The sequence below is a fragment of the Notolepis coatsorum genome, assembly GCF_963971535.1.
Source record: "Notolepis coatsorum genome assembly, chromosome: 3".
Taxonomy (NCBI): domain Eukaryota; kingdom Metazoa; phylum Chordata; class Actinopteri; order Aulopiformes; family Paralepididae; genus Notolepis; species Notolepis coatsorum.
Window position 1 is genome coordinate 32,603,774 of NC_140167.1, and position 16,036 is coordinate 32,619,809.

The 16,036-nt window shown below is 47.4% G+C and overlaps 1 protein-coding gene across 2 annotated transcripts in view; it reads right to left on the reverse strand.

The window, feature by feature from the left end:
• Window positions 1-16,036, reverse strand: part of akt1 (v-akt murine thymoma viral oncogene homolog 1) — a 69,995-nt gene continuing 53,959 nt past the window's right edge. For both annotated transcript variants that reach the window (XM_084310778.1, XM_084310779.1), the window contains 5 exons: window positions 15,717-15,845; window positions 11,778-11,992; window positions 5,513-5,600; window positions 5,154-5,256; window positions 1-2,194 (listed from right to left, as the gene is read on the reverse strand). In XM_084310778.1, the coding sequence (XP_084166904.1) occupies window positions 2,115-2,194; window positions 5,154-5,256; window positions 5,513-5,600; window positions 11,778-11,992; window positions 15,717-15,845 (615 nt within the window). In that variant the 3' untranslated portion in view covers window positions 1-2,114. The remainder of the gene's footprint in view (window positions 2,195-5,153; window positions 5,257-5,512; window positions 5,601-11,777; window positions 11,993-15,716; window positions 15,846-16,036) is intronic.

A 16,036-nucleotide genomic window follows, 5' to 3' on the forward strand; every position in this document is an offset into this window, starting at 1 on the left:
TATCGTTAAGACCTTTTTATTTCATCAATTTGAAAGAAAACAGAAACAGTAAAAACAGTGTACAAAGTTTATATTATTTGTTTACTAAAGCTGGTGTCCTCAGTCTCAGGAGTAAGGGAGGGCAAGGTAAAAAATAAAAAATAAAGTCCAAATAAAAAATAAAGGTATAAAATGCATTTCCCTATTTTCAGAGGGCGACAGCAAAAAGGGTGAGTGTGCATAGGAATAAGTAACAATCAGATTAAAAAATATAACAAAGAAAAACGTTTGTTTGCAAAAACAACGATTGAAGCGAAAAAACAATAGAATAAAAACCATTACATTCAATAACGTATGATGCACTTTTGAATAATGATTATCAGTCATCTGTAAAACACAGAGCGCTCTGGAAAAGTATCAACACTACACTTTTGAAATCTTTCCGTTTCCAAGATTCTTGAAGTTAACCTTCAACCATCTGTAGAGGGGGGGTGGGGTGTGTGGGGTGGGGATCATATAATAATTAAAAACAAGCCATTTTTGTTTCATTTCAATCCATAACAATTCGGTTTACATCCAAAAAGAGATGCTTATTTAGTCTTTACCGGACTGTAAAGTACAAATAAACGAGTCCAAATACAATCATTTTGTTTGAGGGGGGGGGGGGGGGGGGGGAAGCAAAGTGCATATCATTGGTACAGTCAAAACTTATTTTAGTAAATGCTGGTTTCATATAAATAAACAACTCAGACCCTTGTGAAGGGATGGAAGTCCCCCAGCGAAGAAGATCAAAGACGGCTCTTTGTGTAGTTTCCCCTGAAAGCCCGTTTGTACGCGGAGTTGTTTGCAGAGTTACTTAAAAGGAGTGTATTATGTCTAAGTGACCTCATTGAGGCTGCAGTGAGTGCACTGGGAGGAAAACACCCAATACTGTATGTTAAATAGGAAAATCCCAGAGGAGATGGAGAGAGAGAGAGAGAGAGAGAGAGAGAGAGAGAGAGAGAGAAGAGTCCCTGATCGGACAAGAGAGGACCACGGTAAGGTACCTGATTGGTCTGCTCAGAGGGAAAACCAGGAAGTTTGCAGCACAGCATTCAACACGATGAAGGCATGGGTGAACTTGAGCACTTAGTTCCAGGGGGCACGGGAGGAAACTACTCAATTTTGTTGGTTCGGAAATCCAGATATGGGTTCTGCTACCGATTACTGTGGTGTACAAACTGTTACAACTGAAATCCATCGCAAACCCAGCTGTGGCATATTGTAATGATTCCCCACCACTCCTGTCTGCCGTGTCTCATATGTCAGACTGTATTGCACAATGTATCCATTAGACTGATTGGGATGGACCACGAGGATACCAGTGAACCATACTGTTCCTGTATAGTCGTCTGTATTCTGCTAAAATTACAATAAATATCCTTTCTACAAGTGGAATTTCAGTCGTAGGAGAATCAACCATATTGTACAACAAGTAAGTATGCAAAAAGAAAAAAAAAATCATTTTATTGATACGGTACATTCATTTTTGAGGCCCAAATAGTTTCTGAAGACTTGGTCTTTAAAACGATCATTGGAGGTTGTTTGGAAGTTTCAAGATAACATGGAATTTATCGCTCACCAAACAAGACAAAACGTATTCATTGGTCACACACGGTGTTGTTGGTCCATAGTAAGCTCGCTGCCCATTCTAAAAACGCTCGATTCCATTTCAGTTAGCTTTCCAATACAAAAGAAATTGCCCTTTTACAAACAAAAAAAATTATAAAAAATAAAAGATAAATTTACAGCAATGGTCACATTTTTTAAAAGAGTAAACCTGTTCCCTATTTCACGACGGTGTTCAGACGGCGGCTCTCTGTGTACAAACAGAAGGAGGAGGAAACACACGGTGTGTAGTGTCGTCTTGCACCACGGACACACAATAACAACACTTCTCTTTGTTTGTCTAGTTCTCGTCCTCCTTCCTGTGAAACTGAAGTTGAGCGGATTGTAACGTTATAGCCACCTATGCTGCTCTGTAGACAGTGCAAGGGGGGGAGGGGAAGGGGGGGCTGTTGCCCCCCGTCTTTGACTGTGGGGTTGGGGGGTGAGACCAGAGGAATGTATATAGAGAGAGAGAGAGAGAGCGTTGTTCAGGCCGTCCCGCTGGCTGAGTAGGAGAACTGGGGGAAGTGGGGTCTCCGCTCGCTGTCGAAGGACTCCATACTGTCATCTGGGAGGGGAGCGGAAGACAGGGTTAATTATCACAAACCACGCCCTCTTTCCCCTTGATCCTCCCATTACAAACCCCGCCCTCTTTCCACTTGATCCTCCCATTACAAACCCCGCCCTCTTTCCCCTTGATCCTCCCATTACAAACCCCGCCCACTTTCTTGATCCTCCAATCAAAACTGTTGCTTTCCAGTTGTGATTGTGTTTTTGATTACCTGCCTTAATTAGTCAGTTTGGTCTTTGACCAAGACTTTGTTTGTTGATTAGTGTTTCCTTTTATGCTTTTATGTTTTCCATACTGAATGAGTTAAAAACAATAAGCATTCAAAGAGATCCTTCTGAAATTAATCAACAATTTTACAGATTTGTTGATTAAATCAATTAATCGATTAGCTGACTAAGTCCTATAACTGCTAATAATTTCTTTAGACAAGGACACTCCTATATATTTTATAAAAGTGATTTGTATCATCTATTCATCTATGACGCATATTAGTTCTTCTAACACGATAGTAATACACATACAGGGAACAGGAATAACACTTGTGTACAGAGTGAAGTACAGAGCAGGGTGGTTATATCACTGCTTCTCTGAAGTACAGAGCAGGGTGGTTATATCACTGCTTCTCTGAAGTACAGAGCAGGGTGGTTATATCACTGCTTCTCTGAAGTACTACAGAGCAGGGTGGTTATATCACTGCTTCTCTGAAGTACAGAGCAGGGTGGTTATATCACTGCTTCTCTGAAGTACAGAGCAGGGTGGTTATATCACTGCTTCTCTGAAGTACAGAGCAGGGTGGTTATATCACTGCTTCTCTGAAGTACAGAGCAGGGTGGTTATATCACTGCTTCTCTGAAGTACAGAGCAGGGTGGTTATATCACTGCTTCTCTGAAGTACAGAGCAGGGTGGTTATATCACTGCTTCTCTGAAGTACAGAGCAGGGTGGTTATATCACTGCTTCTCTGAAGTACAGAGCAGGGTGGTTATATCACTGCTTCTCTGAAGTACAGAGCAGGGTGGTTATATCACTGCTTCTCTGAAGTACAGAGCAGGGTGGTTATATCACTGCTTCTCTGAAGTACAGAGCAGGGTGGTTATATCACTGCTTCTCTGAAGTACAGAGCAGGGTGGTTATATCACTGCTTCTCCAGGAGGGGGCTGAAGAAGACTCAAGGGAGCTGGTCTCACCTGTACAACAGTCTCTTAACTTTTCATCAATGAACGAGACCAGAAGATTAAATAAAAAAGAAAACTACTAAATGAGGTCAGAATCTCATTCCAGGCACTCGATAATACGCGTCCTGGGGATAAAACTGTGAGACTGAATGATCTCACTTGAATTCAAAGTAGATTCATGAGGCATTTGTTTATCATGAGCCTATCCAACTAAAGATTTCATCTAAAGTGAAGAACAATGAGGAACAACATCTTGGGGTTTTCAGATTAAAACAAATTCTGTAACTCACGCAGCCAAGGTTAACGGCTTGACATAATTAAAAGTTCAACTTTTGATTCTTAACAAGGTGGAGGAGGGTGTAAAGACATTTATCATAGATAAATTGACCCATATCAAGCCCCACCCATTTTGATTGTGATTGGAGGATCAATGAAAAGAGGGCGGGGCTTGAGATGAGTCAATTAATAAAAAAATTCAGAAGTTAGACGATAGAGCCACTTGTGAGCCCTGTCCATATCAATCTTAACTCAATCAGCGCCAGACCCGAGTAAAGTCGGGTTAACTCGCCAACCGTTCAGCGCCAGACCCAAGTATAGTCGGGTTTTCATCGTTATTTCTTTTATTCGATATTTCCATTCATTACAGGCAAACGGACTCAGGGTTAACATGGGGAATCATCCTGAGAATGCCAAAGTGCAATACCGGCCGCATTCACCCAGGTGGCAGTATCGAGCACCCTTTGAAACATTATATCTTGGCATGTGCGTCGATCAAAAGTCTCCGGTCTGGTGCCCCAGTGGCGAACCACATAATGCGCTGAGTCGCGGCACGGCCGACCCGGGTTCGATTCCCGGACCCGTCGTTATTTGCCGAATGTCTTCCCCCCACTCTGTCTCCCGTTCCTCCTCTCTCTCTCTACTGGACTGCCCAGTAGTAAAAAGCGATAAACGCAAAAAGATTAATATAAAAAAAAAAAAAAAAGTCTCCGGTCTGACTTTTCTTTGTCGGGCAAGTGGAGCGGTTGTCCCGATCGGATTGAGAAGCGTGAAATGCTTCCGATGCATGATGTGTGGCGGATTATGTTGGCGACACGATCGACACCAATACTGGTGATCAGATAATTGGAATATTCTTTTTGGGGTACATCCTACTAGTGAAGGTAAGGGCTATATGGTATCAATTCTGCTGTGATCCAACCATGACTTCACTTCGATCACAACATGTGTGTAACGTTACTCCACAGCGTGTGCCGTTGGTGACGATCAAAGCATAAAAAAATGATTTAGAAATAGTAGCGTGTACAGGCGAGAAACGCCAAAGTTTTTAGTGAAATGCACGTATTGCTGCATAGCGTCGTTTTCTGGGATTAGACAGGATTACTCTAAAACTATACTCATATTCACCACGGTATATAACGGGAATGTATGGATGAAAAAAGAAATTCTTTAACACATATTGAACGATAGATAGTCGATGTCAAATGGGCCATAGTATTGTATCCATAGCTATAATATAGAATATAGTTATAGCCCTGCAAACACTGCCGTTTATTCCCACAGTATCTCTTAGAGCTTGGCGTGGTAAGTACAAACGATGCTCAACTGCGTGGCGTCCATTGAGTTAATAATCAGATAATGATCGTCACAGTCAAACACAATGGCATGAAGCTCCAATTTATTAAGAACTGCTCTGTGTTCTTCTAATCTATTAGATACAATATGGTTACATGGCAACTGTGTGCGTTTGAGTAACAGTATGCATGTGCGTGCGTGCGTGTTTACCTTGTCCCGGTGGCGTGATAGTGATGGTCTGTGCTGTGAACTCCTCATCAAAATACCGTGTGTCTGTCTCCGAGGTAACCTGGGGCTTGAAGGGTGGGACCAGCTGTTGGCGAGGTGGGGGGGGGGGGGGGGGGGGGGGGGGAGACGACACATGAGCTCATTGGCACATCAGTGCCGTCAGTCAAGACAGGGGCAACAGTTGTGGGTCTGGTGACATCTATGAGGTCTTTATAGGTGGCAGCGTTTCAAACGGCCGACTGTTTTGAGCTCTGTATTATTTGGACGACGACAATACAATCAATAGCGTAGGACACGTTTAAGCGAGTGATGATAAAGTGAGATAATATTGAGGAACTCACTTTCTTCTCATAGACGTCTTGCCATTCGATCCCCGCGAAGAACTTATGCTGCATGATCTCCTTTGCATCATCCGACCCTCCACCTAACCTGGAACACAACAATACCACAGCAAATCTATCATTACAATGTGACAAGAAAGTAACATAGCTATATACACATACATACAGACTCTCACACACACACACACAAGCAAGTAGCTACATAATATACATCATATATATGATACATCTAGATTTGAAGAGTTACTACAAACTATATATTTTTTGAGTTACTACACATATGCTACACATATATATCTATAGTGAGGCACATTGGCAGGCGTGTTTTTCTAATTTAATTCAGTAACACTTACTTAATAAAGCACACGGCTATAATGGCTTCAGATTTGTTAGAATATCGTATGAGCCTCCAGTAGTTTGTAAAAGCCATGTTTCCTCACAAACGCAAATTAAAAACTGCCTCATTACGTTTGTAATCTGGCTGCGATATTGCTTTTGGGCATTATGAGTTATGAGCCATGTACATATTGATAACGACAGTTAGTATATTAAAAGTCATTAAGTAGCTCCTTGGAATATATTACAGCTATACTGTCTGCTTCAAGTAAAATATTATCCATTATTCTTATTACAGGATAATGTTCACAACTTCTCATCCTATTGTAATGCGATATGGGACGCCCATTTCCCTCCCAAGTCACGACTACTGTAAGCACTGATGTACACGCTACTAAACATGTATATTATGTAATGAGTGATGCATGTCGTCGACTCTTATTCTTTTGTGATACCTTTCTTTATTTTGTATTATTATTTCATTAAATCATATACACAACAGGTAACAACTAGGGGTATCAATAGATTAAACTTGACAGCCCTAGGAAACAACACACAGGACATATCAAGCAACAAACAAGACCCACCCCCTCCCCTCCCACAGGACTTCCCGCGTTGTGGGCCTGCCCACCACAAGCGGCCGCGAGCACAAGGCATGGGTCTCCCAGAAGAACAGTTTAAAGACATGTCGTAGACTCTCTATTGTTTGATTGTTTGTGCCGTGTGTACGTGACGTCCCACTGTTCATATCCCTTTGCGCCAGTGCAACAAAACAACAATCCAACCCCGTACACCCGCTGTGTTTGGGGAATAATTCTAACCTTTATTTACCAGGGTAGGTTTGCTGAGCCACAAGTGCTCTTTTCCAGCCCTGCTTCACATTCACACAGTTCCATTCACACCTGGGAGCTGCCCGGTACAACCACAGTCTGACCACTGTTGGGCCACTGAACAACTCCACTGGAGCAGTTGGGGGGTTAAGTGCCTTGCTCAAGGGCACCTCGGCTGTTGGTATTGAGGGACGGGAAAGAGTAGTTCATTCACTTCCCTTGCCCCAGATATTTCCTGCAGGTCCGGGGGATCAAACCAGCGACCTTCCGGTCACAAACCCGCTTCTCTAACCTTTAGGCCACCGCTGCCCTGCTGAATAAAGTGTCTCAGACTCTGGTGTTACGGAGTAGCACCAAACGGTATCAAACCTATCTTGAGTGCCACCGACTGAGAAATTACAGATTAAGGAATATAGCGACGATATAGAACATCGGGCGATTGTTTACAATAATTAAACCGGTCAACAGGGATGTGTTGGGAGCTAATTTAAAAACAGGCGTTATTTGGATAAACGGACCACATATTGGGAATCTAAATGGTTACTTTATTGCCTGAATTTTTATATATTTTTTTTGATCCACTTTTTTTTCCCATTTTCAATTTTTCTCCCATCCCAATTTCGTATCATCCAATTCAACCCTCCCCTGTCTCGAACGCTGTTTCTTGCCTCCCACAAGCCGGCTGCAATGTGGACGAAGCCATACATAGCATGAGTCCCCTCCGATACTCGAGGTAGCAGCCGTCGCATCTTTTCACCTGCGCAGCGCGATCTTTCAGCGTCAGGGGTCTGCGCTTTGGAGGGACGCCGCCCCCGTCGCTTCTTGATTTTACTGCGCAGGCGCACCAACCGACCTGTAGGAGTCGCTGTCCACAACGTCCGATCCCCACCCATCAGTTTCCCACCCCCTAATACTGCCAATTGTATTAGTACGGACGACCAGCTAAACTGAAAGCAATGTGGAGCGCTGGGTTCGAACCCAGCGTCTCCAGCATTGGAGGTGAGTGCCTTGCCCACTGCACCACCTAGCCGCCCTCGCCTGAAAAAATCTTTAATCTTAAATAAAGTGACATAATAATGGTCCTGGATCGTACACTACAACAGCTTTCAGCCTTGTGCCATCGCTGCTGTTGATGTGAAATGCATTCTGGGAAGGCCTTGGTCGCACCGCTGTGACGCAGTCGGTCTTCAAATGCAGCGTTCGAAGTATACGGCCTCTGAATTGGGATTGGGACACAGCTTTTGTTTGTCCGAGGGAAGCAACAGGTGTGATAGGAGTATCAATAAAAGAGGGCGGGCCTGATATTTTCCTGAGATCCTTGAGTATTTCAACCATTTCACGTGAAATCTTAATATAATAAAATGTTAAATATTTTTTAAATTAACTGTTTTCCAACGTAATTATCGAAAGTTTGTAAATTGGAGTGTTAATAGTTTAAAGACAGTAGAGATGAAGTCCTGTCAGGTCACGTGTCACATTCATACTTCAAATGAGGAGGATCAACTTTACAACCTGCTAATACATGGGCTGCCCAAAGAATTGAGGAGGATCAACTTTACAACCTGCTAATACATGGGTCTTATATGGCTATATGGTTCTTCACTGCAAGGAAGACAAATAGTGTGTATAAAAATAAAACAAATTGACCCGACATGATAACACAGAGGGAGAGAGGGGACATGGTAACACAGAGTGGACATGATAACACAGAGTGAGAGAGGGGACATGGTAACACAGAGGGGACATGGTAACACAGAGGGGACATGGTAACACAGAGTGGACATGGTAACAGAGGGGACATGGTAACACAGAGGGGACATGGTAACAGAGGGGACATGGTAACACAGAGGGGACATGGTAACACAGAGTGGACATGGTAACACAGAGTGAGAGAGGGGACATGGTAACACAGAGTGAGAGAGGGGACATGGTAACACAGAGGGGACATGGTAACACAGAGGAGAGAGGAGACATGGTAACACAGAGGAGACATGGTAACACAGAGTGGACATGGTAACACAGAGGGGACATGGTAACACAGAGGAGACATGGTAACACAGAGTGGACATGGTAACACAGAGGGGACATGGTAACACAGAGGGGACATGGTAACACAGAGGGGACATGGTAACACAGAGGGGACATGGTAACACAGAGGGGACATGGTAACACAGAGGAGAGAGGAGACATGGTAACACAGAGGAGAGAGGAGACATGGTAACACAGAGTGGACATGGTAACACAGAGGAGACATGGTAACACAGAGTGGACATGGTAACACAGTGGACATGGTAACACAGAGGGGACATGGTAACACAGAGGGGACATGGTAACACAGAGGAGAGAGGGGACATGGTAACACAGAGGGGACATGGTAACACAGAGGGGACATGGTAACACAGAGGGGACATGGTAACACACAGTGGACATGGTAACACAGAGGGGACATGGTAACACAGAGGGGACATGGTAACACAGAGGGGACATGGTAACACAGAGGAGACATGGTAACACAGAGGAGACATGGTAACACAGAGGGACATGGTAACACAGAGGAGACATGGTAACACAGAGTGGACATGGTAACACAGAGTGGACATGGTAACACAGAGTGGACATGGTAACACAGAGGGGACATGGTAACACAGAGGGGACATGGTAACACAGAGGGGACATGGTAACACAGAGGGGACATGGTAACACAGAGGAGACATGGTAACACAGAGGGGACATGGTAACACAGAGGGGACATGGTAACACAGAGGGGACATGGTAACACAGAGTGGACATGGTAACACAGAGGGGACATGGTAACACAGAGGGGACATGGTAACACAGAGGGGACATGGTAACACAGAGGGGACATGGTAACACAGAGTGGACATGGTAACACAGAGTGGACATGGTAACAGAGGGGACATGGTAACACAGAGTGGACATGGTAACAGAGGGGACATGGTAACACAGAGGAGACATGGTAACACAGAGGGGACATGGTAACACAGGGGACATGGTAACACAGAGGGGACATGGTAACACAGAGGGGACATGGTAACACAGAGGGGACATGGTAACACAGATGAGACATGGTAACAGAGGGGACATGGTAACACAGAGGGGACATGGTAACACAGAGGAGCCATGGTAACACAGAGGGGACATGGTAACAGAGGGGACATGGTAACACAGAGGGGACATGGTAACACAGAGGGGACATGGTAACACAGAGGGACATGGTAACACAGAGTGAGAGAGGGGACATGGTAACACAGAGGGGACATGGTAACACAGAGGGGACATGGTAACACAGAGGGGACATGGTAACACAGAGGGGACATGGTAACACAGAGTGGACATGGTAACACAGAGTGAGAGAGGGGACATGGTAACACAGAGGGGACATGGTAACACAGAGGGGACATGGTAACACAGAGGGACATGGTAACACAGAGTGAGAGAGGGGACATGGTAACACAGAGGGGACATGGTAACACAGAGGGGACATGGTACACACAGAGTGGACATGGTAACACAGAGGGGACATGGTAACACAGAGGGGACATGGTAACAGAGTGGACATGGTAACACAGAGGGGACATGGTAACAGAGTGGACATGGTAACACAGAGGGGACATGGTAACACAGAGGGGACATGGTAACACAGAGGGGACATGGTAACACAGAGGGGACATGGTAACACAGAGGGGACATGGTAACACAGAGGGGACATGGTAACACAGAGAGGACATGGTAACACAGAGGGGACATGGGACACAGAGGGGACATGGTAACACAGAGGGGACATGGTAACACAGAGGGGACATGGTAACACAGAGGGGACATGGTAACACAGAGTGGACATGGTAACACAGAGGGGACATGGTAACAGAGGGGACATGGTAACACAGAGTGGACATGGTAACACAGAGGGGACATGGTAACAGAGGGGACATGGTAACACAGAGGGGACATGGTAACACAGAGGGGACATGGTAACACAGAGGGGACATGGTAACACAGAGGGGACATGGTAACAGAGGGGACATGGTAACACAGAGGGGACATGGTAACACAGAGAGGACATGGTAACACAGAGGGGACATGGTAACACAGAGGGGACATGGTAACACAGAGGGGACATGGTAACACAGAGTGGACATGGTAACACAGAGGGGACATGGTAACAGAGGGGACATGGTAACAGAGGGGACATGGTAACACAGAGTGGACATGGTAACACAGAGGGGACATGGTAACAGAGGGGACATGGTAACACAGAGGGGACATGGTAACACAGAGGGGACATGGTAACACAGAGTGGACATGGTAACACAGAGGGGACATGGTAACACAGAGGGGACATGGTAACACAGAGGGGACATGGTAACACAGAGGGGACATGGTAACACAGAGGGGACATGGTAACAGAGGGGACATGGTAACACAGAGGGGACATGGTAACACAGAGGGGACATGGTAACACATAGGGACATGGTAACACAGAGGGGACATGGTAACACAGATGAGACATGGTAACACAGAGAGGACATGGTAACACAGAGGGGACATGGTAACACAGAGGGGACATGGTAACACAGAGGGACATGGTAACACAGAGTGGACATGGTAACACAGAGTGGACATGGTAACACAGAGTGAGAGAGGGGACATGGTAACACAGAGGGGACATGGTAACACAGAGTGGACATGGTAACACAGAGGGGACATGGTAACACAGAGTGGACATGGTAACACAGAGGGGACATGGTAACACAGAGGGGACATGGTAACACAGAGGGGACATGGTAACACAGAGGGGACATGGTAACACAGAGTGGACATGGTAACACAGAGGGGACATGGTAACACAGAGGGGACATGGTAACACAGAGGGGACATGGTAACACAGAGGGGACATGGTAACACAGAGGGGACATGGTAACACAGAGGGGACATGGTAACACAGAGGAGACATGGTAACACAGAGGGGACACAGAGGGGACATGGTAACACAGAGGGGACATGGTAACACAGAAGGGACATGGTAACACAGAGGGACATGGTAACACAGAGGGACACGGGACACGTCGCCCACTGGCCTCTGCTTGGGGTCCTTCTTGAGGAGGCCGGAGAGCAGGGAGCGCCCCTCGGGCCCCAGCGTGCGCGGGAAGCGGATGTCCTCCATGAGGATGAGCTCGAACAGCTTCTCGTGGTCCTGGTTGTAGAAGGGCAGCCGGCCGCACATCATCTCATACATCACCACGCCCAGGCCCCACCAGTCCACCGCACGGCCGTAGTCGTTGTCCTCTAGGACCTGAGAGAGAGAGAGAGAGAGAGAGAGAGAGACAGAGAGAGAGAGAGAGAGATAGAGAGAGAGAGACAGAGACAGACAAAGATAGAGACAGAGAGCGAGAAACAGAGATACAGAGAAAGATGTAGAGAAAGATACAGACAGACGGAGAGAGAGAGACAGAGATACAGAGAGAGAGATCAAACGTTTTAGGCTTAAGGAGTTGTTTGGTTTAAACAGCTGCTGGGATGGTTGTGTTGCTATTTTAACATCCTGAGAGAGAAACAGAAGGGGGGGGGGGGGGGGGTTGAACTGCGTCGTCATTCGAAAGTAACATGATATCAAATTCGCAACATCAGCACATTACAAGGGACAACACGATTGTAAAACTGGGTTGAGTTTTGACAGTAGCCTGCTGTGAGGACAGCAGCTCTTTAGGCTGTATATACAGAGCCCAGAGGTCTCCAGCCGGCCCCCCACCCACCACCCCCTCTGCCTGGTCTGGGCTATCCAGCGTGCCCCCCACCCACTCTGGGCTAGCCAGCGTGCCCCAGCCGACTGACTCACATCTCACATTAGGAGCAGGGATAGAGTTTCCCCTGGAGCCCTGGAGACCTGCATACTTAATCACCAGAGGTCTGCAGTCCACATATATACACACACACACACACACACACACACACTGATCAACAAGCAAGCAGAGCTGGGGCGGAGGGAGGGTAGTCTCACAGTAAGCAGAGGTGTCCGTGACAGCAACTGCACACAAACATCTTTTGCACACACACTACACAAATGTACATAACCACATTCACACAGAAGCAAATATTTGTGTGTACCAAGATGCCGTGTCTCTCTCGCTCTCCCCCCTCTCTGAGTCAGTCTCCTTCAGCTCCGTGCTCAGTGAGAGAAAACAACCTGTTGCATGACTAATGCAGCGCTGATCCCAGCTGAACCTTCCAAGGTGTCCCCTGGGACATGTACTGGATTCCAGCCTCGCCGGGGCGGATGTTGGAAGGTGGAATGAAGACAAGGGGAACAGTCTGTTCTCTACACGCGGCCCGGGCAAGGTGACGCGAGGTGAGTCAGCCCCCCCCCCCCCCTTCGAGTAAAAAAAATCGGTAGGTAAAAAGACGTGGGCGGATTAATAGAATTAGATATGGACACCGAGAGGTACGCGCGGGCCAGGAGCAGAGATGGGGGGGGAGGAGGAGGAGAGAGAGAGGGGGGGTGGGGGGTTCAGAAAACCAGATGGAACGACCTGCCCGTAAAAGGAACAAAACTGCTGTGTGCGTGTAGCGTGCGCGGTGCGCGCCTGTGGGCAACGCCGCCTGGCGCTGCGGTGAGTGGCGAGTGTCGAGGAGGTGGAAGAGAAGGTGGTTAGAAGAGAGGAGGAGGAGGAGGAGGACGATGACGACCGGGGAGGGAGAAGGTGGGGGGTAACGTGAAGCCGGCGCGGTGCTAGGATTACTGGGCCGTCTCTATTTCCAGCGCTGCTGTCGTGTGATTCACACCACGCGACAGCTGCGCCCGCAGCTGCCCCATATATGTAGAAGAGCGCCACAGCTGTGAAGCTGCCAGGAGCGCAGGAGCCAAGCTCATCCCTCATACGCATAACCAGGACTGCCTGCCTGCCTGCCTGAGCCCCACAACCTAACTCCGTTACACTGCACCTCTGAAGGAGGAGAGGGGGGGAGGGGAGAAGCGGAGGAGGAAAGAGAGGAGGGAGGGAGTGAAACTCACTAACTCACTGCTCTTCTTCTTCTGCTCGATACTGCACTCTTTAACTTGTTCTTCCTCCAACAACAAACTTTATTTTTTTGTGTGTCAAAGAGCCTCAAATAGCTAGGCTATACATTAGACCGTGGGCTGCCTTCTAGTCCCTGGAAACTCAACCGGCGAAGATCTTTTGATGTCACAGAAATACATTACTGTATATTATAAAGGGGTGAATCCTATGATCAGTGTAGACGGTCGTATACATTGTTTTATTGAATTAATGAAATTAGGGGAGAAATTAAACGACTGCTCGTCTCGCCCCTTTGTGAGCGCCCCGGACAGCACTTGGACGCACCTGGTTCTACAGTCACAGATATCATATAAGCGAGTTCTGCTTCAAGCTCCTTTCTCAGATATTCCTGAACCCCAGCCCTTATTTTTAATTTTTTTTTACTACTCACTGAAACAGTCAGGATGACCCCCCCCCCCCCTCCCCCCAAACACCATCTCTACTCTACAGAGAAACCAGTTCAGTGCTGCTAGCCAGGGGGTGCAGAATGGGTCTCTCTCTCCTCCCTCCCTTTCTCTTTCTCCCTCTCTCCCTCTCTCTCCTGCCCTGGGTGGAATATTCCCAGACGTTACAGCATTCCTGTGCAGCGCACACAACAAGGTCATTGTTTACTGCAGAGCAACCTGTAACACTGCCTGGCCCGCGCTCCATAGAGAAGCTCGCCAGCGACCCCGTCACCATGGCAACGCCCCCTGATGTCTCCTGAGCTCCGCTGGCGAGGCTGGGGCCACTGTGGACTGTGTTACCGTGCGGGGGATGAGAGAGCAAAAGGGGAGGCAGGGCCAGCCAGGCATGAGCAGGTGGATCCTTAGGGGGGGGAACAGATCTTTTCAGGGGTTGGGTATGTGACGATTCTGGACACGCAACAAACATGAAAGCTCAAAAAGGAGCATAGACAGATTTGATGTTTCACGCATGGAATACGCGGTTGTCATGGTTCATCGTATGACTTTCGCGGTGTGACGAGGCAACAGACAAAGAAATGTGACATATTCACAGCCAGCACAGACAGTCCTTGGCGATAACGGCTTGTCCAGGAACAGAATGGTCTTGGCCCGACAGATAAAAGGGGACACGCTGAAGTGTGCCTGGGAGAGGCTGTGGAGGACGCGAGGATAGCGTGCCCACGTGATGGCCCTGGCTCTGCCCGGGTCAGGGAAGGCATTCTGGCCAGCAGTGGGGCTCTGGCTCCCCCGGTACCACAGAACAGCTGTAGCCAATGTGGCCTTTTCTCCAGGGGCGGAAGCTCACGTTTCCTGAGGCGCTGCCAACCCCCCCCAACAAATTCCAAATGGAGGCTAAAAACAACGATCCGGCAACTGTGTCAACATGGGCACCCTTCTCCCGGAAAACATTCCTACGGCAAGAGGCAAAAGGGGCTGTAGTGCAAACACTCGTATACTCCATCACACACACCACCCACGCTCACAATGCCATATCGGGTTACACAGCCCCACGCCGACACTTGTCATACCTGCACGCACTGGGGGAGAAGCCACACCCTGGACACACATGCCCTCCCAAGCAGCAAACATGAGAGCAGGCTGCCCTGCCCTGGGCTCACGGCAGACTCATTAACTCAGTCTTCAGCTGAAGATTAGACAGGCATTTAGGAACAGCTGCCATAAAGCCATTCTCTCGCATACCTCTGATCCCCCGACGTCCAACAACACACTCCTTAATCACGCATAAGCGCGGTGCCAAGAGCGACGGCAGACTCGTTCTCCTCTGGGCTCTACATCGTTTAGTCGTTACACACTTTGTCCATTTAAGCTAGAATGATCTAAAACGATCATTCCGATTGATAATATTAGTAAATAAAATATGTACATATTATGTGTGCAGGGTATTCTCTTAGAACACTCCCAATTCTCAAGCTCAGCCCTCTTTTATTGATCCTGATTGGAGGAAAATAGGGTGGAGCTTGAGGTCGATACATGACATGGTTTTAACTCTCCATACCTCAGGCGCCAGGTACTCGGGCGTCCCACAGAAGGTCTTCATGGTGGCGCCGTCCGTGATGCCCTCCTTACACAGACCGAAGTCTGTGATCTTGATGTGGCCGTCTTTGTCCAGCATGAGGTTCTCCAGCTGGGGGGGGGGGGCAAGAAAGAAGACAGACTTCAAGTACAGGCGTCATCGGTACTGGCTGATTAAGTCAAGTCAGAGTAGGGATGTGTTTATTATTCCAGATACAAGCTAATATCCTGGTTACGGTCAAGGAAACTATAAAAGAAGGAAGGGTCATTGCGTCACTGTGTAGCACGTCGTGAATGCACACT